The 23,017-nt window shown below is 40.0% G+C and overlaps 1 protein-coding gene across 1 annotated transcript in view; it reads left to right on the plus strand.

Moving 5' to 3' along the window:
* The first annotated feature begins 534 nt into the window (after positions 1–534).
* The window catches only part of SYT9 (synaptotagmin 9), a 212,426-nt gene continuing 189,943 nt past the window's right edge, over positions 535–23,017 (plus strand). The window contains exon 1 of the mRNA XM_077113856.1: positions 535–679. Coding sequence (XP_076969971.1) covers positions 535–679 — 145 coding nt within the window. The remainder of the gene's footprint in view (positions 680–23,017) is intronic.

Below are 23,017 nucleotides of genomic sequence, written 5' to 3' on the forward strand. Positions count from 1 at the left end.
AGCTTGCATCCCGGCGGGGGGCGGGGAGCACCTACAGCGCGCGCCGCTCACACTCTTCCAAGCCTGGGCGCGGCCGCTCCGAGCGCGAGGTCCGGACCCCAGACCTGTACTCCATCAAGAGTCTGCAAGCGCTCGGGTGCCCCGCTGGCGCCCAAGCAGGGGCTGTGCGGATCCTACCCCACCTCGCACCCCTGACCGAGCCCCGCCCACCAGCGGCAGTGAGTGGCGGGCGGAGCGCGAGGAGAGAGGCGCGCTTGGGCTGTGCCGCGCCGCCTCTCCTCGGTGCCAGGGGAGGGACTGAGGGGCCAGGCGGGAGAGAGAGAAAGCCCAACTGACCGCCTGGCGAAGAGCTGCATGCAACCGGTGGGAGGCCCGGCCGGCTGGGGCTGGGGCACGGGCTCGAGTTTGGGCCGCTTCTCGGCAGATTCCTGGCGGCGAGCGTGGACTGCCCGGAGGCGGCTGCTCTGAGCTGGCAGGCGGAGGGCTGTCTCCCGCGCCCGCCTGCCCGGCGCGGTCCGAGGATGCGGGGGGGCGATGCCCGGGGCCAGGGACGCGCTCTGTCACCAGGCGCTGCAGCTGCTAGCCGAGCTCTGTGCCCGTGGGGCCCTGGAGCACGACAGCTGCCAGGATTTCATCTACCACCTGCGGGACCGCGCCAGACCCCGGCTCCGCGACCCAGGTGAGTGCCGCCACCGCGCCGCGGGGCTCAAACGGAGGGCCCTGGGCTAGGAGTGGGAGCCGCGCCGGGCCCTGAGGGAGAGGAGCTACGTGGGCTGCAAAGGGGTCGCCGGTCACCGAGCCAGGGGTGGGGATCAGAATCCAGCGCACTGTGGCCTGATGTTAGAATCGGGCGGGGACCCTGGCCGAGGCTGCTGCGCGGAGGCCGAGTCAGGGTGGGCTGGGACAGTGGTGGAGCGACCACGCCCGCCACCTGCGCTCCTATCGCCCAGACTCCTGGGGGCGGCTCCCGAGCTGGGCGCTTCACTTCCCCGGCTCTGCGCTCCGGGAGAGGGGAGGCCGCGGCGGCCTCCGGAGCCTTGGGAAAGGGAACGAGGCCGTAGGAAACTCTGGGAAGTTGGGAGTTGGGGACGGCCCCGGGCGGCGGTTGCATCCTTATGGGCGCAGCTCTTGCCCCCAAGAGCTCTGTTCGTTTTTAATTGATCTGGGGTGAGAAGGGCGGGGTGGGAAACGGTGTTGGGCTGGGGACCGGGAACTCCGGGTCATGGACAGTCGGGCCTGAGCCGGTTCCCCGCGGGTCGCCCGGCGCGTAGGCGGCCTGGGCCTGGGCGCGCAGCTTGGCTAGCAGCCGCCACCCGGCACGCCGGTGTCGGTGGGCTCGCGGGTTGTGGCTTGCGCACCTGCAGTTTTCTCTAGTGAAAGTTGTGAGGCCCCTAACTTTGGAAAGTTCATTTACTTTGACTTTTGACCAATTAAGGTTGGAGGAGGGATTTTTGTGGAGCCATTTGCATTCCCCAAGGGCCCTGGGTCTCCCTTGTCTTTCCATCCACTACTGATTACTGGAAGACACATTCCTTCCAAATGTTTACTTGAGATGTTTCTTACCTGAAGAAATGATTTTCTCAAATATTTCCCCAACCTAAGTACTTACAAAAAAAAAAGCATTGTGGTTGGATTATTCAAGATGGGGTGAGAAAATGGCCTTTCCCCTGATAATTCCTATGTATAAATATTGAAAATGAGTTATTGCTGTGCAAATTATTCAAGCTTACCTGATTTTAAGCAAATCCATTATATAAAAATCCATTTACCCAAAGGATAAATGAAAGAATTATTTGTTTTAAAAGGGATTCACACTGGACCTGACTTAAATAGCATGCCCTTAATAGTATATTCAAAATGGGTCTCTGGGGTGATGGGAAGTTATCCATTAAATCTTTATGCCAGATTTTCCTTACTCAAGGGCTTTTTTTCTCTACTGAAAAGAAAAGATTGTTTTCCATTGTCTGGGACTAATTAAGTAAATAAATTTATCAGCTAGTCACTAATGTGCTACTTTAAGTGCAAAATTAAGTCAAGAAACACAGTTGATCCCAAATGATTGCCCAGAGGTTTAATGTTCTCTCTGTGTGTGCTTATTGCTGGATACCATGTGCTGTGATGAGTGTGCCTAGCTTATGAACTGGAGTACCAGGATGATATCCTAAGTGGGGAAAGTTCTGTCCTTAAGCAGCAGGTACAGGAAAATTATTTAATATGCTTTGCCCAAAGCAGGTGTAAGTGCTGAAATGTCCCACTTCCTTTCCTATGAATATATTGTGAGTTCATGTGGTTAAACTGTGTAAGCAATAGTATTTGGCTTTACAAGAGAAGATGGATGAAATCTTTTAATTGCATGTTTAACACTTCACATCTTTTGGGCAGATTCTTTGCCTCTGCTCCTTTAAATCCAGGGACTGAAATCCAGGTTCTCAGGTTCTCCTCAGACCCAGCACTGGTCAGTCCTTGAGGAGGAGTTACAGCAGAGATTCCTTGTCAGAGACAAAATGTGATTCCTTGGCTGAGATATAGCTATAGATAAGAGTCTGCCTTGCTGCTGCCTGAGTTCCTGAAAGCACTGCTCTGCTTTCTTCAAGTAGGGCACAGGGATTTTGAGATTGCTCCATGCTCCTCTGGCTCTTTGGATTATGTCAGAGAGTAGTCTGCTCTGGAGGTCAGGGGGTGGGGGGCTGTGAGTGTAAGATGAGAGCAAATGAGTGCTCTTTCTCCTCCAGGGCATTTTAGTTCTCATGCCAAACTGTCTCCTCAATTCCATTTTTCTTTTCCTTACCCACATTAATTCTTACTTCAGATGCATTTATCCCCCTCTCACTGAAGCTCTTTGGTTGTCTATACCAGGAGTGGCTTTGATCTCAGAGCCCTGAAATCTGAGTGGCTGGAGTAGCTGCACTGTACAGCTCTATAGGAATGGTGCCTCAACTCTTGGGACATTAGTGTATTGGAACCTGAACCATGCACAGCCTGGGAACACAAGTCCCTACAGAGATTCATCTCTGTAAAATGGGCAAATTTCCTGTGAATAGCAAAGGGAGCACTGCATTAGATATCTGTTAAGTTTTTTCAGAAGTGGGGTAATGCTGGGTCACAGACCAATGGACCTGAGCTATTAAAAGGATTATTCTTTGCCCAGGTTGTTTGGGGAAACAACACTGAGTCTTCCTGACTTGGTGTCATCAGAGCACTCTATGGAAGTGTGGTTTTAAAAATGACGTTAAGCCACAATTGGAACTGGAATGCCTCACCCAGTCTACCAACTTCTGTAAAGTGAAATACTGATCCTTAAGCTGAGTGTGAGCACTTTAGCCCATAGAAGGCAATTAGAATGCTTCTATTGGGTGTCTTCATGTTGTTTCATGTATTGGCAATGTGGGACCTAAACTTGCATATCTCAGAGATTAGCCTTCAAGGCAGAGGGAATAGCAAGTGCAAAGGCTCTGAGGTGATTCAAGGAACTGTGACTTCAAGGGTGGCTGGAGCAGAGTTAGAACAATGGAGAGTGATAAAAAACATGGTTGAAGATGGGGGTAGAAATCATGTTGGGTCCTCCATGATTTTTTTTTTTACTCTGAATGAGAAGTGAAACCATTAGAAGGTGTTGAGCAGAGAAACAATGACACTCTGGCTGCTGTGTTGTGAAAAAACAAGGGTGAAGAGAAACCTGTCAGGAGACTGTTGCAGTAATCCAGAGATGACAGTGGCTTGGACCAGGGTAGTTGTAATGGAAGTTGTGGTAGTTTGATTCAGTTGTCAGCTTGGCCCAGTGAAGGCACCTAGTTCTGTTGCTGTGGACATGAGCCAATAGTATCTCATCTGTTGCTGATTACATCTACAGCTAGCTAGGAGGTATGCCTGCTGCAATGAATGATGTTTGATTTAGTTGGCTGGTGCCTAAATGAGAGAGCTCAAGGTAGCACAGCCCAAGCAGCTCAGCATACCTCATCTCAGCACTTGCAGCTCAGCCCAGGCCTTTGGAAATGCAGAAAGAAATCACCAGGGAAAGTTGTTGGAACCCAGAGGCCTGGAGAAAAGGCCAGCAGAGATCACTCTGTGCCTTCCCACATAAGCAAGAACCTCAGTTGAAATTTAGCTTCTCTTCCTCTGAAGAACTAACTAAATAAATCCCCTTTTATTAAAAACCAATCTGTCTCTGGTGTGTTGCATTCCAGCATCTAGCAAACTAGGAACAGAAGTGGTGATAAGTAATTCGATTATGGACACAGTTTGATGGTACAACACTGTGATTTATTGACAATGTGGATGTGCAGTGTGTGAGACAAGGCGTTAAAGAGGATTCCAAGGCTTTTGGATTTAAGTGACTCCATTTACTGAGTAGTGGAAGATGTTAGGAGCGGCAGAGTTAAAGTGGAGAGGGAAATCAGGAGGTTTCTGGGTTGTTGTTTTTTTTTTTGCACATTCTAAGTATGTGATGCCTCTTAGAACAGCTGCCTCGTAGTTCAATAATGACCTGAGGCATCTCTGCCTTCTTTTACATCACCAACTTGTCTCTCCTCATGTTTTGTGACTGGGGCATCTTCACCATCCCCCTCAAGAGACTCATTTGGTTGTAGAATAGCATTTATCGTTAGAAGGTTTTTTCCTTGTGTGGAATTGAAAGTTCTATTTAACTTCCACTCATTGATCTTGATGGTACTCTTTGCAGTAAAAAAGAATTAGTTTCATCTCTCTTCTTTATTATACACCTTTGGCTATTAGAAGTCAGCTGTCTTTTCTAGACTCTTTGTTTGCACATCTGGGAAAGAAAGAAGGATTGAATTGTGGGATTTCTAGATCCTAAACATGCTTTATCATTTTCCTTATAAATCTTTTCTTATGTAGGGTCCCACCCTTGTCTGTTCCAAGCACTGTATGTAGGTCATTTCATTTAATCCTGGTAAGTCTTCTAAGACCCTGCTTCTCAAAGTGCTGGTCTATGGTCCAGCAGCATTAGTAGCATCTGAGAGCTTGTTAGAAATGCCGAACCTCAGGCCCTACCTCAGACCAATAAATCAGAATCTATAGATTCAGGTGATCGTGGGAGGATAAAGGCTTGAGAAGCACTGCCAAAAGAGATTGATAAGAGATAAGTAAAATGAAATGTGGAGCGGTAAACTAGCCCAAGGTCAGGGGTTCCTCTTTTAAAAAAAGTTATTGGGCCTCTGATAGTTAGATTCTTTTCTCAACTTGGCCAGGTGAAGGCACTTAGTTCTGTTGCTGTGGCCATGAGCCAATGGTACAAGAACGTCATCTGTTGCTGATTACATATGCAGTCGGCTAGGAGGCGTGTCTGCTGCAATGAATGATGTTTGACTTAGTTGGCTGGTGCTTAAATGAGAGAGCGCAACATAGCACAGCCCAAGCAGCTCAGCATTCCTCATGTAAGCACTCGCAGCTCAGCCCAGGCCTTTGGAGATGCAGAAAGGAATCACCCCGGGGAAAGTTGTTGGCCCCAGAGGCCTGGAGAGAAGGCCAGCAGAGATCACCCTGTGCCTTCCCACGTAAGAAAGAACCTCTGATGAAAGTTAGTTGCCTTTCCTCTGAAGAACTAACAAAATAAATCCCCTTTTATTTAAAGCCAATCCATTTCTGGTGTGTTGCATTCCAGCAGCTAGCAAACTGGAACAGGGCCTGAGTCAAAACAGCTTCTTAGGTAGCCACATCACCTATGTTAAAAAGTTATTGTTGTTGAAGATTCTCTAGGTCTTTTTCATAAAAGCCATCTTTAGAACTACTTTCTGTGTTCAGTACCTGAATAATGGATTTAAACCCTCAGTGTGGGTTGAATATTATGTACTTATAAAGAATCAACTCAGTATTTTGAGTATGAATTTTGTTATCCAGGATAGTGACTTTCCACTGACATTCTGGTTTCGTGTTCCTGGAGAATTTTTCTGCGTGTCGAAGTCTCTACCGAAGGTCTGTAGCATGTTCACCAGGTCAGAGCCTGATGGCACGTCATTAGTGGCTCTGTCTAGGTGACCATTACTCTCGGGAAGGGTAATGCATAAGCCCTTTCTAGACCAATAGCTTTCAACCTTGGCTTCACATCAGAAACACTTAGGGGGCTCTAAAAAATAAACAAAAATGTTATCAATGCCTGGGCTCTAGATCAATTAAATCAGAATCTCTGGGAGTGGGGCCTGGTATTAGTATTTTTTTTTTTTTTTTTTTGAGTTCCTCAGTTGACTCCAGTGTGCATCCAAGTGAACAGCAGCTGTTAAGACCATCAGGTGAATAATAGATCCACCTAATTCTTTTCAACTCAGCTTAATATTTCTTTTCTGCAAAGGAAAGGTGTATCAAAAGGCAGGAAACTTAACTGTTACCCTTATACAGTTAGTACCAATATCAACTGGTTTTTAACTTTCTTTTGACAACATAAATCCCCAAACACGAGAAGAATCTATTATGTTCACTCCATTTGGAAAAAAATAACAGATTGAGAAAATCTTGTCCAAATAATATTTCATGAAAAGGCTAGAATATGGGACTTTGCATAATGTCGCCTTGCACTAAATTATAGTGAAATCGCTTCCTTGAACACCTAATGTCAAATGGTAATTAAATATAGTTTCTAAGGAAAAGATCTCAAAAATAAATTGTTGAGTAAATATTAGCCTTAATTCACATTTTCAAAGATAGTCAAAAGAGAATCAATCTTCAAAGTATGGGGTTTTTATGAATAGACATTGGGCATGATTGTGCTCAATGGGATTACTTTTAAAAAATTAATGTTAATTGCAATCAGGAAATAGAGAGCCTTCTAAGGAACGAGTGGCATATTGGAGGCACAATATGTGAGGATCTATCTAATTTGCATTAACTTCAGTGACATTTAAGGGCTTCTTCATAAATATTTTATTTAAACAAGTGTGTTTTCATCTCTGTGGGATTCCTCTTCATGGACCAGTGAGTGGTTTAGTCATGAGGTAATTATCAAGAGGGAAAAACAAAAGCAAATTGTGGTAAAGGCATCACAGGCAGCCCTGTGGCCAGCTCCCTCTTTTGGAATAAACAATTAAATGCACAAACTTTTTGATGTGGACTAAGGTACCAAGGAAAAATTAAGTCGACACATAGGGAAATCACACTAAGATTTCCTATGATGTATAGAGCACAGGCATTGCTCTAACTGAGAAAGCATTCTGTCAACTTTTGTGTTTGTGTGCGCCTCTGTGCTCTTCCATATGGTTGGCTTCAAAAAATTCATAGTCCCTTTTTAACTGATTTATGTGAAAGAACTAACAAGTTCAGATGCCAGATTATATAGGGAAAGCGGAGGAGCTTAGCAAGATGCATAGTGGGAAAACGGTCTCATTTTTAAAAGGACATATCCAGTATGTGTCTTTACTTTCTGAATGAAATCACAGTTTGAGTTGTGGAGAAGTTTTCATTCTGATCATTGATTTTCCTTGTAGCCATAAATGCATATTGTACATTTTTCTTTCACCATGATTTTTGTTTCCATAAATGGTGTTGTTCCAAAGCAAATCCCAAGAACTAGGTTTTGCAGATTTCTAGTTGTATTTATGTGTGCGTCTGCATGTACTTTATCACACAAAAGCTTTTATATCATTATTTATAGACTGCCACCTGAAAGAAGAAAAAAATAAGTCACCCAGGAAATCTTCTTGGCAGGGTAGAATAAATAAGAGTTTTGGAGTCAGAATCTGAGCCTGCATTTACTGGCTTTGTGACCTTGAGCAAGATCTTTAACTCTCATTTTATTCACCTGTTATATTGGAGTGCAAGGTTGTTAAGACTGTTACAACACAGTACCCTGAGTAGGTGCTCAATAAATGGGTTTTGTTGGTTGTAGTATCACCTGCCCATATTTCCTTTCAGCCTGGTCCGTAGACATGTATATGTTTTTCCAGTGTGTAATCATTTGTGGACAAAATTCTACTTTTTTGTAAGCACATCATTTTATCACCACTTATTAGCTCTTATGTCTTCAGAGAAGTTATATAATTTCAGTGCCCTAGTCTTCTCAACTGGTAAAATGGGATTACTACTAACATAGTAGTAAAATACAGGATGCCCAATTCAGTTTGAATTCCAGATAAACAATGGATATTATTGCATGGGACATGTAGTAAATAATTATCCATTGCTTATCTGAAATTCAAGTTGAACTGGCCATCCTCTATTTTTATTTGCTAAATCTGACAATCCCATATTAATACCTCTCTCATAATGCATGTGAAATACTTGCCACCTGGCACATGGTAGATGTTCAATGACTGTTAACCTTTATTGCTATTATTATTATAATTTTTCCATGTTGAATAATCATGGCTGTACAATTACTGTAATAACTACACAGTATTCCAAAGTGTGGACATACCTTTTTTACATAACCATTCTTTTGAGGCAGTTCTAGTTTCTAGCATTTCATTACTTAAAATAATATTTTCCTACCTCCCTTTGGGAAAACTTCTTGATGATAAATTATCAGCAGTGTGCTCAAATTGCCTTCTGATAGATCTGTACCACTTAGCCATGCTACATCACTAGCAGTAGATGTTATAATTTGGACAAAAGGTTTGCTGATTTAGAAGGTTTTAAGTGACTACTTGGCTGTTTCAATTTTTTGTTATTGATGATAGGATTGGCTATTTAAAATATTTTGATTTTGCAGGCATTTCCTCATATATGAATTTCTATGTTTTTCTCTACTCTGTGCCAGTTTAATATTAAAGAATTTTAATGTTTTTCTTACCAATTTTTGTTGGAATATGAATATTTTTTTAATGAGCTCAGAGAAGGAGCACTGTATAGTGAATGAACTTGGGTTGTCTGACTATAATCTCTTGATTATACTAGATTGTCTTTTAAAACTTAAGGAGTCCATCAGCAAATAAGGATTTGTTGTAACATTCTTTCATGGGGAAAGTGCTGCCTTTACTTATGAAATATGAGTAAAAATGTTACATAACTCGGATCTCTTTTTCTTTATGTTTTCTTTTCCTCTGTCCTACCCCCCATGGACATTTAAGTAGCATTTACTCTAATCACACTAATCTGACCACTCTTTTCCAATTATAATTAAGTTAAATTCAAAAATCATTCATTGAGAGCCTCTTAAGTGCCAAGTACTATAAGTTAGGCATCAGTGATTCAAAGATACATTAGATATGGTTATTGCCTTCATGGAATTGAGATAAAACAATAATTGCAATTAATAAAATAAAGACAGGAAGAAATCTATGTACTGGATATAGTGCAGGAAAAGAGGAGAGAAGCAATTAGTTGACTGGAGTGGATCTGTAGAAGCTTTCTAAAGAAGTTGATGCTTGGGTGGAGCAGTTTGCCAAGCGGGTGTGGGTGGGAAAGGCATCCAAGAAGTTACAAAGACACTAAGACAGGAGAGAGAATGGATCCTTGGGAACAGCAAGTGGAATGTGTGGGGCAGTGTGGAGAGATGACTGCTCTCGTAAACATCTGGTCAGATCATGGAAGCCCTTGTATGCCATTGTCAAAGTCCTATGGAGGACTAGGTTGGAGCATTCTGACACAGAAATCTTGGGAAAGAAGTGTAATTTACTACCATTGGTCCACAGGATCCATTCTCAGCAAAACACTGCAGAAGAGGTCAGACTGGGGAAGTTTGTCTGAGTACAACTTCTCAAGTCTCCCTGGCTCTCAATGGAAATATTCTCAGGTTGATGGTGAGGACATTCGTCCTGTCCAGAGAAAAGTCTTGACGGCCTGGAATCACTTAATGGGAGATTCCCAGGCTTTTATATGCCCAATCACGTCACCCTGAAACTCAAGCATAATTACCTTGTGTAGTGTGAAAACTGTCTTTTGCATGTTTAGTCGTCTGGTTCAAACATTTGGATTCCAGATATAATTTCTGATTACGCCAACAATGCACCTTGCTTCCTCATCTTATTATTAAATAATGAAAATTAAGGTGTTCTTTTGCATTGCAACTGCTCATTGTGTGGATATGCAGAGTTCTTTTTCTCTTATGTTACAGGACACAAGCCTAGTGCCTACCAACCCATGCCTTAGAGGTGGTTTTTATTCTGCATACAGGGCTGCCAAACAGCAAGGCACAATACTTCAAAATAATTGAATTGAAAGCCCTTAGGTGAGACACACACTGTCTGCTTTTCATGCCCTTGCACCATACTCTTTGTTTATCACATTTATGGGACATGCTTTCCTACTGAAGACATTTCAGTTTATATCAACTACAGTACTATGTGGATCCAATGAAAGGTTTCAGGCTATAAATTGAGATGAGCAGATTTATTTTTTATTAGATCATTCTGGAGACTTGAAGGTTGAATCAGAGAGATTGTTATTAGAGATATCATTCCTTTGCTCTTCAAATATTTATTGAGCATCTACTATGAGCCAGACTGTGTTCTAGATTTTTTAGATTTTGTAGATACAATAGTATATATACATCCGGGAACCAAATGAAAGTAAAAAGTTTGTCCTCATGGAATTTACGTGTTGGTGAGGGAAAAATAACAATATATAAAGTTAATTATGAGGTATGTTAGATGGTAATAAGTGCTAAGGAGAAAAATAAAACAGGGAAAGAGAATAAGGAATGGGGACTAGAGTGTCATCACTGAGTTAAGACATTGAAGTTTACTTGAATAAAAGTCAAAAGGAGATGAGGGAGCAAGACATGCAGCTCTCAGGGAGTAGGGTTTTCCAGGAAGGGCTGGAACTGGTATAAAGGTCCTTAGGCAGGAGCATCCCTGTGTTCAAGTATTGCTCAGGTGCCAGTGGCACAACAGTAGAGTTGGCGAGGAAGAAAAAAGTCATAGTTGAGATCAGAGATATGATGGCAGACTGATCTTAGGGCCCTATAAACCATTGTAAAGAATGCAGCTTTTACTCTGAGTGAAATTGGAAGCCATTAGAGCATTTTAAGGAGAGGAATGATATTATTTGACCTAGACGCTGAAAAAGTCACTCTGACATATAGAAAGTTGGCTGCAGATAGATAAGGGTTGAATCAGGGAGAGCAATTATGAGACTATTGGGATAATCTAGGTGAGAGGTGTGGTGACTTGGACCATAATGATAGCAGGAAAGACAGTGAGAAGTGGTCAGGGTATCCCTGGAGGTAACAGGATTCACTGAAGGATGGATATAAGAGTGGGAAAGCCAGAGAGGAACAGAGAACGACTCCAGGATTCTGGCCTGAGCAACCTGAAGAATGGTGGTGTAAGAGAAGCAAGGCTGGGGATTGATTTGGAGCTCAATTTTACATGTGTTAATTTAGCAGTGCTTATTTCTTAGTGCCTCAAATTGAGATGCAGATTAGGAATTTGGATATATGAACTTGGATTTTAGATAAGATGCTGGACTGGAAATATAAATATGGGAGTTTCGGTATATACATGAGATTTAAAATGACTCTGGTTGAGGCATTTAAGAAGGCAGTGTGAATAGAGGAGAGAAGAGGACAGGAATGAGTTGTGGAACTCTCCAGCAGTAAGAGGTTAGAGAAAAGTGGAGAAATCAGCAAAGAAAGACTAAGTGAAGACATGAAGGAGGAAATCCAGGCAAGAGGGGTGCCATGGAAACCAGGATAAAGAATAGAATGTGTCGAAGAGGAGGGAATAAACAGCTTTATCAAATGTACTTTTAGTTCAAGTAGATTAAGGACTGAATACTGACTGTTGTATTTAATAACATAGGGGTCATTGAGATGACCCTGACAAGCCATTTTGGTAGAGAGGTGAGAATAAGAACCTGTTTGGAACAGCTGTAAGAGGAATTTGGGGTAGCAGATATAGACCGTTATTTAAAGGAGGTTTCTGCAGAGAAGAGCAGAGAAATGGGACAATAACTAGTGAGAGGTGGTGTCAAGAGGTTTTTTTTTTTTTTTTTGCTTGTTTTTTGAAGATGAAAGAAATAACAGCATTAAGATGATGGGAAAGGTATAGCAGAGAAGAGAATTCATGATGTAAGATTGAGAAGGGAAGATTGCTAGAAGAATATCCTTCAGTAGTCAGTTGGATATTTTTGCCTGGAGTTCAAGGAAGAAGTCTGGGCTGCAGATGTAAACTTAGGAGCCATCAGTATATAGATGATATTTAAAGCAAGGAAACTAAATGAGTTTACCAAGGGGTGAATAAAAATAGAAAAGACCGAAGATAGTAAAACTGGTTAGAAGTTGGTGAGATGAGGAGGAACCAAGAAAGGAGACTTGAGAGGAAGGAACGAGAGTTCCTGGGAGGAGGGAGTGATCCTCTGCTTCAAATGCACTGATAGGTCAAGTCAGATGGGGACTTACCTTCTCATCTCAAGTAAGATGAAAATGGAGCATTGTACCTAGCAACATGGGGGTTCATTTGGTGAACCTGAGTGATTTTGGATGAGTGGTAGGTGAGAGGGGTCAATGAAACTGATGAGTCTCTTCAAGAGAGAATGAGTAGGTGGGTTCATGCATTGCACAGGACTCAAGGCAGTCGGGGCAGAGGTGTGCACAAGTGGTTTGGAGATCTTCTAGAAGTTTGTCTTCTGTTTCTTTTGAATTCTTAGTGAACTAGAAAGCAGCAAGGTGATCAAGGTTATCAGCTGAGAGTAAGAGTGGGGTAGGAGGTGATGAAGATTTGAAAACAGTAAAGTAGAAATGATCATCTAGAGAGTGGGAGAGTGAATGGACTAGGAAGTGGAGTGTGATTGATGGGCAATATTAGGGGCCCACACGAGGTTGGTTAGAACAAATATAAAATGATATCTCTCTGCATGGGAGTGCGTTTTTCTCTTGCATTGTTAAGCTGTTTGTGGAGGCATCGTAGAGAAAGAAAGTTTGTGTTTAACCTGACCTGTACTTATATATGACAACAAAAGAATGGCAGAAGAGTGGAGCGTTTATAGAATAGAGCAATTAGATTGATTAACCCTGAAATTTCATCTGAGTAAGGAGAGAAAAGTGGACATGTAAGGAGGTTAGGGATAGCGAAGAGGTGGTAAGATTAAAGGATTGTAGGTTTTGGTGGAGTGGGATTATTGCTGGGAATGCAGTGAAGAGGAAAGGTCCAGAAAGTGGCATGTTTGAAATCAAGCTTATGAAGGGGCTGCACTTGTTGATAATGGGTCCAGGGTATGATCACGGAGTGAGACCCTGAGTAGGGGGAAGAGAAGTTATTGAAAGAAAGGAGAAGAAAGAACTGAACGACCAGAGTTTGGGAAGAATTGTCTACATGGATATTGAATTAACCAAGAATTTTGGTGAAAGTAGGGTAGGAGAGAGTGACAGTGAACCAGCAGCCATGAATGGAGAGAAATGACCTGGGGGGTGATAGATGTCAGCAGTGGGACTGAATAGTTTTGATGTAGGGTTGGAGCCAGGCCATATAAGATGCAAAGCTGGGGGATTTGGGGGAAAACATCAGCAGATAGTAGGCAGAACCCACAAAGGAATGTTTTAAGGCAGTAAAGATGGAAAAGAGGAATAGATGTAAAATAAAATACTTCAGAGGTCAAATGGTCAGGGCAGTGATATGAAATAGAGGAATTCTCCAAAGTTTCTGGTGTAAGTACCTGGGAAGATGATCATATGATTTATTCAATTTACTACAGGAAGTTGAGCATGTTTGGAGGGGAAATAACGGGGTTAATTTTAAGCACATTGAGTTTGAGGATGTATGCTTCCTGATGGTGATGTCCAATGGCAGGTGACTGGTGGACCACTAGGAAGAAGTTACTGCCAGTCAAGGAGAGGAGAAATGGTTGAAATCTAAGGCCTGTTCTGACTCAAAGGTTTTTGGAAAGCGGCTCTCGGTTACCTATGCAGCAGAATCAGTTGAGGGCTTCTGAAGATACAACTGCCCTATACCCAGACTGACTAAATCAGAGTCTTCTGGGGTGTGACACCTAAAATATCTGCACTTGAGTGTTATGTGCAGCCAGGGGTGGAAATGACATGCACTTGTGGCCTTAATGGATTGAAATTACTTTTTGCAGCCCTGTTGTCAAAATAAATACTCAAACCGTCTGTATAAAACATTTGTAAAATGTTAAGAAAAGAAATCCAAGCACAAAAATACATTTATTACTTATCATTGATTCTTTTTTACCACAGAGGAGTTAATCAAATTATTTGTAAATACAGCTGCTGTTGGCGCAACTAATAATAAATCCTTTCGAAATGTAGCTGTAAAATGTAGCTGTAGGATTCTAGCGCTAACTAAAATCATAGTCTTTATGGCTAGATGTGTAATATGATTATCATTTATTCTCAATTTAGGGTAACCATACTAATACATATGGTATTTATATATATAAAATGCTATAAAACAAACAAAAGACTCCAAGTACATGTAAAGTCAGAGGAGAACATGGCTGCTTGATTCCTGTAGGCTGTAAGTCACTTAGATCAATGTGTTTCCACTTCTTATCAGGAAGAAAACTGTGAAATAAAGAAAGAGACTGAACATGATGAGGAGGCAACATTAGAACCATTTTTAACACTTTTTTTCAGAAAATCCCAAGTCAAACATATTTTCTGTTCTGATTTTTTTTTTTTTTCAAATATGATGTCAATTGATAGCATAGCTGAGCAGGCTTTGAAGGGTTCTCAAATTATTTCAGAGAGAATGAGTAAACAGTGCTGTTTGCTCTACTTTAATCTGCTCTACCGTGACTGCTACATCAGATTGAATGTCACTGTAATATCCCAAATTTATAGGTCATCCTCCTTCTGGGGTTTTTTAAGTGCTTTGTGTGTATTACTTTAATTTTCAGCAAGCTAAAATTCATCATCTGTTATGGAATCTATTTCAGAAAGAGTCTACAAAGAGCACTAGAAAATCCCCCTAAGTGTTTCTTTTTACCTTCCGTATGCTGTTGGTAGAAACATCCATTGATTCCAACTCCACAGTGCTTTAGCCTCCATTTGTGTGTGGATTATTGTAGGCTTCTCTGGGGAAAATCTAATCCCAGAAGGCTCAGTTTGAGACTCTGTAGGCTGATAAAGATTAAAATTGTAGCTCATTTCCCTTTCCATTATATTGGGGTTTTTTTTTTGATCTTTTAATTTTTATATTGTCTTATGCTTCAGTAACTCAGTAAAAATTGTCTTTCCAGTGCCTCAGTAGGTGGAAATTGGGAAGTTACATTAAATAGTTTCACAAAACAAGAGCTCAGTAGCACATGCCTTTACATTAAAAGGTGAAGTTGTAGGTCTTGGGTCATATCTCATAACGCTGTGGACAGTTAGCAAGTCTGAGCCAGGGAAGCTCATGGAGAGAAGTGAATAGGAAGATGTGCCATTTATAAGGCATTTTAGGACGTGGAGAAATGTCAGAGAAGGATCTGTAGACACCTGATTTGTTAAACGTTGAGAAAATCGTTTCATTAAACCTATTTAAACAGCAAGTGTAAAATATCTGTCTGTGGAATTTATATTTTCTCTGCTCTTTTTCTAAAGCCTCATGCCAATTAAACTAACATTCTTCTGATCAACATACTGAATACGACAGCAAAGTCATTAAAAAAGATTAATTTTAGGTTGATAAATGGTACAATGAATAATGAAATTCAACAGTCATAAACTTTTACTTTTAATGAATGAAGCTATATTTAAATATGTAGACCCAGATTGTTAAAACTACAAAGAGAAATTAGAAAAATCAACATTCTAAGTGGGAGACTAACCTACTATACTAAGACTCCAACTGATCAAGTCAAAAATAAATATGAAGAGGGTAGAAAAAAATATATAGTTAAAGAGTCTGACTTACAGGAAATACTTACGGAATTTTTTATTCCACCAAGAGAAAAATAATGTTCATTGAACATTTCTTAAAATTGATCATGTGCTAGACATAAGAAGGAAACTTTAATCCCAGAAGAGAGGAATTCTGTGTGCCGCATTTGATAACCAAATGCAGTAAAACTATTAATTAACGAAAAGCAGGTAACAGTAAAACAACAGGAAAACTAAACGTTAGAAAATTTAACTCTTGCAGTGCAAAGAAAGAAATGGGCACCGAAATACAATGGAAATGAAAGCATATGTCAAAACTGTGAAGTCCAGTCAAAGCTTAAGTTAGATGAAAATTCATAACCCTAACTTGTTGTTATAGTTAAATAGAATAATAGAAATTAAATACACCAAGCATTAAATTTAAGAGCCTATAAATGGAAAAATACCCCTCCCAAAAGAAAATAAAGCAAACCCGAACTTATACTTAGGAGTATAAATTGAACTATGGATGTTATTTAATAGTAAAATTGTAAAAATGTGCTGTAACCAATTGTAACAAATATCCCACACCAGAGCAAGGTATGGATGGTGGGGTGGTGTATAGGAATCTTGAATTTTATGCATGATGGTTCTGTAAACCCACAACTTCTCAATAAAAAAAAAAGTAGGAATAAAGCATTAGTGTCTCTAAAAGAAATCAGTGAATTAGGAAGTAAAACACAAAGAAGTGATGTTGCTAAACAAAGTCAAGATGTGTTTCTTTGAAATAAAAATAATTAAATATGTTACTATTGTATCCAAGAAAAATTATGAGAAAAAAACAATATAAATCAAAAGGAATGAGAAGGGGAATTTAATAACAGATACAGAAGAGGTTAAAAAAAGAAAAGAAAATGACATATGCCAAAAACATGGAAATACAAAGCAAAAACCATGGAAAAAATTGAGTGGAAGATACAAGCATTTAAAATGTCTCATAGTATTAAATACTTATAAGAAATTTTAAAATGTCAAAGAACTTATTTCCCATATGTTTTTAATAGGTCAAGTCTATCAAAATATCAAGTAAAAACTTATCCCTTTTATTTGTTAGAACCATAATGGTCATTGCAAATTTTGTTTTTAATTCTCATTGCAAAAGCACATTTTAAATGAGCATAAGAATTAAATGAACATCACCAGCACTTCCACTACCCAGAAAGAATCATTGTTAATATTTTTACTAGAAGAGGAATTGCTAGGTCAAAGTTTTATTATCAAAGTGTCCTCCAGAAAGGTTTTGCAATTTATATACTTTTAAAGCTATTCCAGAGCATAGAAAAAAAGAATTCCAGTTCACTTTATGAAGCTAGAATCACGCTGATACCAAATCTGACAAAGATAATAGGAAAAAGTCTATGTCAAACTTGGTTAAGCACATAAACACACAAATTCTGTGTTAAATAATAGTAAAATAAATACAGCTTTGTATTAAAAGAGTGATATACTATAACCTGGCGAGATTTATTTCAAGAATATAAGAATAGTTTAAGCATTAGGAAATCTATTATAGGTTTTTATGTTTGTTTTTTATTTAAAATCTGTTCTCACACTAAAAGGTTTTTATGTTTGTTTTTGAAGTATTTAAGATTATTAATTCAATTTTTGATCATGTTTATAAAGAAATAGATAAGATAAAATGCACATATTTTCCTTCGATTTTATTTCCAGCCATCCTCTCATTTAAAGAAAACAACTTTATTGAGGCATATTTTGCATAATTCGTCCGTTTTAAGTGTACAATTCAATGATTTTTTAATAAGTTTACAAAAGTGTGTAACAATCACTATAAATGAGTTTTATAATATTTCTTTCACCCAAGTAAGATCCCTCATGTCTATTAATTGTTAATTCCTGCCCCAGGCAACCATATTCTAATTACTATCCCTATAGATTTTTCTTTTCTGGACATTTCATATATATGAAATTAATCTTACACACAGAGCAGCTCTTTTGTGACTGGCTTCTTCCACTTAGCATAACATGTTTGAGGTTCAGCCATGTTGGAGCAGGTATCAGTAGTTCTTTCCTTTTTATTACTGAATAGTATTCCATTACTTGGATATACTACATTTTACTTATCCATTCACCAGCTGGTGGACGTTTGGGTCGTTTCCAGTTTTGTACTATTATGAATAATGCTGTACAGCAGTTAAGGCCATCTGTGTGCAAGTTTTTGTTTTCATTTCTCTTGGGTATATACTAAGGAGTGGAATTGTTGGTCCATAGGATAACTGCATGTGTAACATTTTGAGGAACTGCCAAACTGTTTTCCAGAGTGGTTTCCCTATTTTACATCACGACTAGTAGCGTGTGAAGGTTCCCATTTCTCCACATTCTTGCCAGCAATTGTCATCTGTCTTTTTTAATTATAGTTATTCTGGAGGATGTGAAATGAAATAATATTGCATTCACACTTTGAAGTTTTTATACAAACAACTATACATATAATCATCTCAGGAGATGTCGTAACGGCATCTGATAAAATTCAATATTTTTCTTGATAATACCTTAAGAAACATAAATAAGTCATTATCTTAATATGATAAGGTAGGCGAGGTCTTCCTCAGCATGACCCCAAAACTTCCAACTGTAAAAGACAAGGTTGATAGATTTTGATTAACACAAACCTTTGTTTCCTTTTGCAAAAGGCATTATAAACAAAATTAAGGCAAACCACACATAAAAATTGCAATAAATGACGGAGAATTATTGTTCTTTAAGTATAAAGCAATATACAAAGAAGTAAGAATTTTGACTGCACGTTCTCGGGAAGAGGGTATCAATTCTTTGGTTTCTCTTTAAATGTACAGTCATAAATTATAGACAGGGCTCAATCTTATGCATATATTTTTTAAAACCACATTGACCTTTTAGTAAGGGAAGCATTTTTGTTGCTGTTGTTTTGGGTGTCTTTGTTCAAATTCTCTGCCCCTAAAGGGCACTTTCTACTCTTGTCTGTTAAACACTACACTGTATTAATAAATGCACAGAGATTGATTGTTTGATATAGGACAGATTCAGATAGATTACCTGAAAGCCCTGTTAACTGCCATGAGAATCGTCTGCTGTCAGATTGATAAGAAGAGCAAATCAGTAGCCATTCTCAGTTTAGTGCTTCATCAGGAAGTGAATTAAAGTGAAACCATTAGCGGTCATTTTTCTAAAGACTAACCACTGAATTTCAAATCCTAGAAAAAGCGTTGCACATTTTTAGTGGTTGTTACAGACTGCGATTTTTTTTAACTAAGTTCGGGACTTGGGGATGTTGGAAAGGGCACTACTGCTGGCCTTGCCACTTAGACAGCAATGCATCTTCACAGCTTTCTGTTAACATCTTCCTATTTAACAAGCAAATTGGAGGCAAGCGATTTTTGACTATTTGGTATCCTTGGTAACCACTGTTAGATGATGAATTGAATCAGTTAAAATTGATTTCTTGTGAATATCTGCTTCCATGAGAGGGTACTGGTTTGGTATTTAGATGTGTAAGAAATACGTGTATATATATATACACATATACATACAAAAATACATGTATACATATTAGTGTCATCAGTGTAGAGAATATTTGTAGAGAAAAAAATCTGTTTAATAAACAAAAAAAAGTGAGGAAGATGAGGGAAGGCTGCAAGGGCTCTACCTTTAAGGACTTTCCTGTCTCTTTGGAGAGAGAAGACATAAATAAAGGAAGCAGCGGCATAATAACCACTATTTGAGCTTTTGTTCAGCTAGAGGAGTAGCCTTCCTTCCCTTGCATCTGTGAATGCTGTCATGGCAAAGGTATTTTATTGTTATAGAAGTTTTGGAAAAGATAGAGATCATTTTCCAATATAAAATAACACAGTATGTATTTTAGCTCCAAGCCCACTTTTAAGGTCAATTTAGGAAACATTTTCCATTGGTCCTGGTAGTTGCCTTATCTGAAGCTCATATCTGCATCCAAACCCTTCACTACCAGAAGTTAACAGTTTTGGGGATACTGCCGAAACGTGGAAAGCCTGAGCTGGACTGTGGCATGCATATGCAGCGGCATTGCTGGTTGCAAGCAGTAGCAGAACTCTCATCTTCCTTTGAGCTTGTAGCAAAGGGTGGGCTAGTGCAGGCCTGTTGTCCAGAGACACACTGGGTCCCTGACACAGGCCTACAGACCCTTCACTTCCCCAGAGGCGATGGGGAGGAATGAATGGCCCTAATTTCAGTTCCACATAGTATTTTGGCTACTGCTGATGTTAGGACACTCTGCTTGCTCTAAGAACTAGAAAATGGAAAATTAAAGGGTAGAAAGCAGGATTTGAACTATAGGGAGGTAAATTACTGTTTCATTTTCAAGATTGACTGCTTAGACATTTTTATCATAAAATCTGCCTTTGTTCTGTGGTTAAATACTTCCTGAATGAACACTTCCAAGAAAGAGCGTAGATCCTGGGAAGTCCTCATAAATTTAGTTCAAAGACTGAGCCACCACTTAATAGTTTTATAACATGGGGTTAGTTACCTAACTTCTTGTTGTCTCAATTTTCTTACCTGCAAAATGAGAATAATCTTGTTTATGGGGGAGCTAGCTGTATGGTGTAAATGAGGCAATGTATTTGGCACAAGGCCTGGAATTTAGTATTCAGTAAATTACTCCCCATTGGTGGAGATTTTTTGAGTTTCACAGAAATCTGCACTGGTGACTCCCTCCCCATTTTTTTGTTTTTGCTTTCTTTTACTTATTCCATTAATCTATTCCTGTTTTTTACTCTTCTTCTGGTACCCTACTGATTATTGTTTTCTCTCCTCTTTCATCACTTTACACCCTCCTTCATTTTAACCTCCAAACTTGTTCCTGGCTCATTTCTTCGGCAATTCCTAAGTGAGAATGTACTGTAATCTAACTGCTCATTCATCACATTTACATACCTCCCAGGTGCCAGGCGCTGCCCTTGGTGCTGGATGTATTGTGAATAAGGAAGACATGGTCCCTGTTCTCAAGGCGGGTTACCTTCTAGTGGAGGATATAGACAAGTAAACAGGCAATTGCAATTCAGTACAATAATGATAATAAAGTGTCTTAGAAGAGCACATCAGAGGAGCATCTCACCCAGACTTGGCAGCAGTGGTGTCAAGGAAGGCTTCCCCAGAGAAGAATTATTATAAGCTTTAACTTGCTATGAAAGTGAAAGTTCAGGCAAAGCATTAGAAGGAAAAGTTTCTAGCAAAGGAAACAGCTTGTGCAAATTCCTGACAGTTTGAATTCTGAACAACCCTAGGGAACCTGAATGAGTTTAGGGTTGGTGGAGTTGAATTGGAATGTAGGATGGGGAGTTTTTAAGTGCTGAGAGATAAAGCCAGAGAGGTCAGTGAGAGCTGTCTGGGCCATGTTAAGAAATTGAATCTTATTCTAATGGTAATATTGATCCATTTTATGATGGAATCCATAGAACAAGGGGTGCAACAGAGAGAAGTACAAAGGAAATCTCAAGTTTCTGATTTAAGCAATTGAACTCTGGGTTCAGAAGTAGGAGCAAGTATGTTGAGGGAAAGAGAGAGAGATTGAGCTTGGTTTTAGAAAAGTGCATTTGAGGTATGTAATCGTTGTAAATATGTGTCTGAAATGAAAAATGCAATTGCAGATTTTATTTTGAAATTATGATAGTGATTGTATTTGTTATTCCCTACTATTTACATGATTCTGGTTCATCTGCCTATCGTTACATTATGGTGTACGTGGTTGAGTAATGATGGCCCAATCATATTTGTTTCCAAGAGGGATCAAAGTATAAGAAAAACATAGTTGGGGTAGGAAAGTGAACCCAGTGTGCGTTTCCTGTGAAAGTGATTAGAATAAAATGAGGACTGTTTAGAACAGAAGTTGCTTTCAGGAGCTTGTGTGTTGACTTCTTTTCAAGAAGCAGAAGTGCCATTCTGAGTCCTGTGGCCAGAATATGCTTGATGGTAGTTCCTGAGAAGTGTATGAATGAGGGTTTGAGATGAGTAATAAATAAGATTTTATCCTACTTAACTCAATTTCTAAGAATTAGAGAGGTCTCCAAATCACCTAATTTTGTTAAAGAAACGACCATGGTTTTGTTATTCCTAAATTGATCTAAAGATGTTTGTAATCTTTTTTTTTTATTTCTGACTTGTCTGCCCTTTGTGCAAAGTCTGGTAAGTTTACCACCTGCCAGGAATGTAGAACAGCCTTTGATTGGTCAGAAGTTGACTTCATTTTGCTTCCAATAGAGCCCTCTCATTCTTTTATCTAAAGGTTTTGTTGACCAAATCAGTGTTCCTGTATTTCACATGTCATGATTGTATAGTTTTTTTTATCATGCCTCTCTTAAGTTCACCTTTTCATCATTACTCTGCTAAAGTTCATCTTTTCCTAGTACTAGTTTGTTTGGTCAGAGTTTCTCCCAATCCAACTGTGCCCTCTGCTCCATCCTACTGAGATTTTTTGCTTTATTCAGCTTTCACATCCCTGCCCGATGCATGGAACTGGATCTGACTTTGAACTTATGGGGCCAATGCCGTATAATATGGAAGAGAAATGAGGAGTTTGCCCTTCCAGGACTCAGTGGCCATACATAAGGCCATCTTCTTGAGAAATCCGGCTGGGTTTTCCCAACCCCTTTCAGATGGTTAAGCCCCTCAGCTGACAAACATTTATTTTATTTTGCTCACCTGATCCCTTAGATAGATTTGGGAGAGCTTCCTGAAGGTTCTTACAATCCATGAGAGTGCAGAATGCTAGGAGATCCAGGATTCTGGCCCTGCAAAGTCGAGGCTATTGGCTGGAATTAGTTCATGGGAGCCAGGGCTGCCCAAAGCCAGCTGGCAGAGGGTGGTGGCCTCTGCTCCAGGCCAGGGCATGCCCCTTGCCTGCCAGCTCTGCTCCTGCAGATTCTCTCTGACTTGCCAACTCTTTACTTTGCCAGTGTAGACGTTCTCTCTATTGTCCATTTCCTCTCCAAATGACCTCTTTTCTTCACAGCCACACTTCTGATGAGATATCTTGTGCTCGCTGGATTTTTTCCTCACTTTGTTCAAACCATTAAGGTCCAATTCCCATACCCAGCACTCCCCTAAGGCTGCTGTAATTACAACCATCAATGACCTACTAATTGCTAAACCCAGAGGCCACGTGTCAGTTATTGGAATGCCGCTCTATTTGAAATGGTGATCATTGCTTCCTGCTCTCTTGACTTCTGAGACACTGAAATCTTATACTGATTTTTCCCCTTCATGGGTTTCTTTTCTTCCACTTACCCCTGAAATATTGGTGTT

This window comes from Tamandua tetradactyla, chromosome 8 (assembly GCF_023851605.1).
Source record: "Tamandua tetradactyla isolate mTamTet1 chromosome 8, mTamTet1.pri, whole genome shotgun sequence".
NCBI lineage: Eukaryota > Metazoa > Chordata > Mammalia > Pilosa > Myrmecophagidae > Tamandua > Tamandua tetradactyla.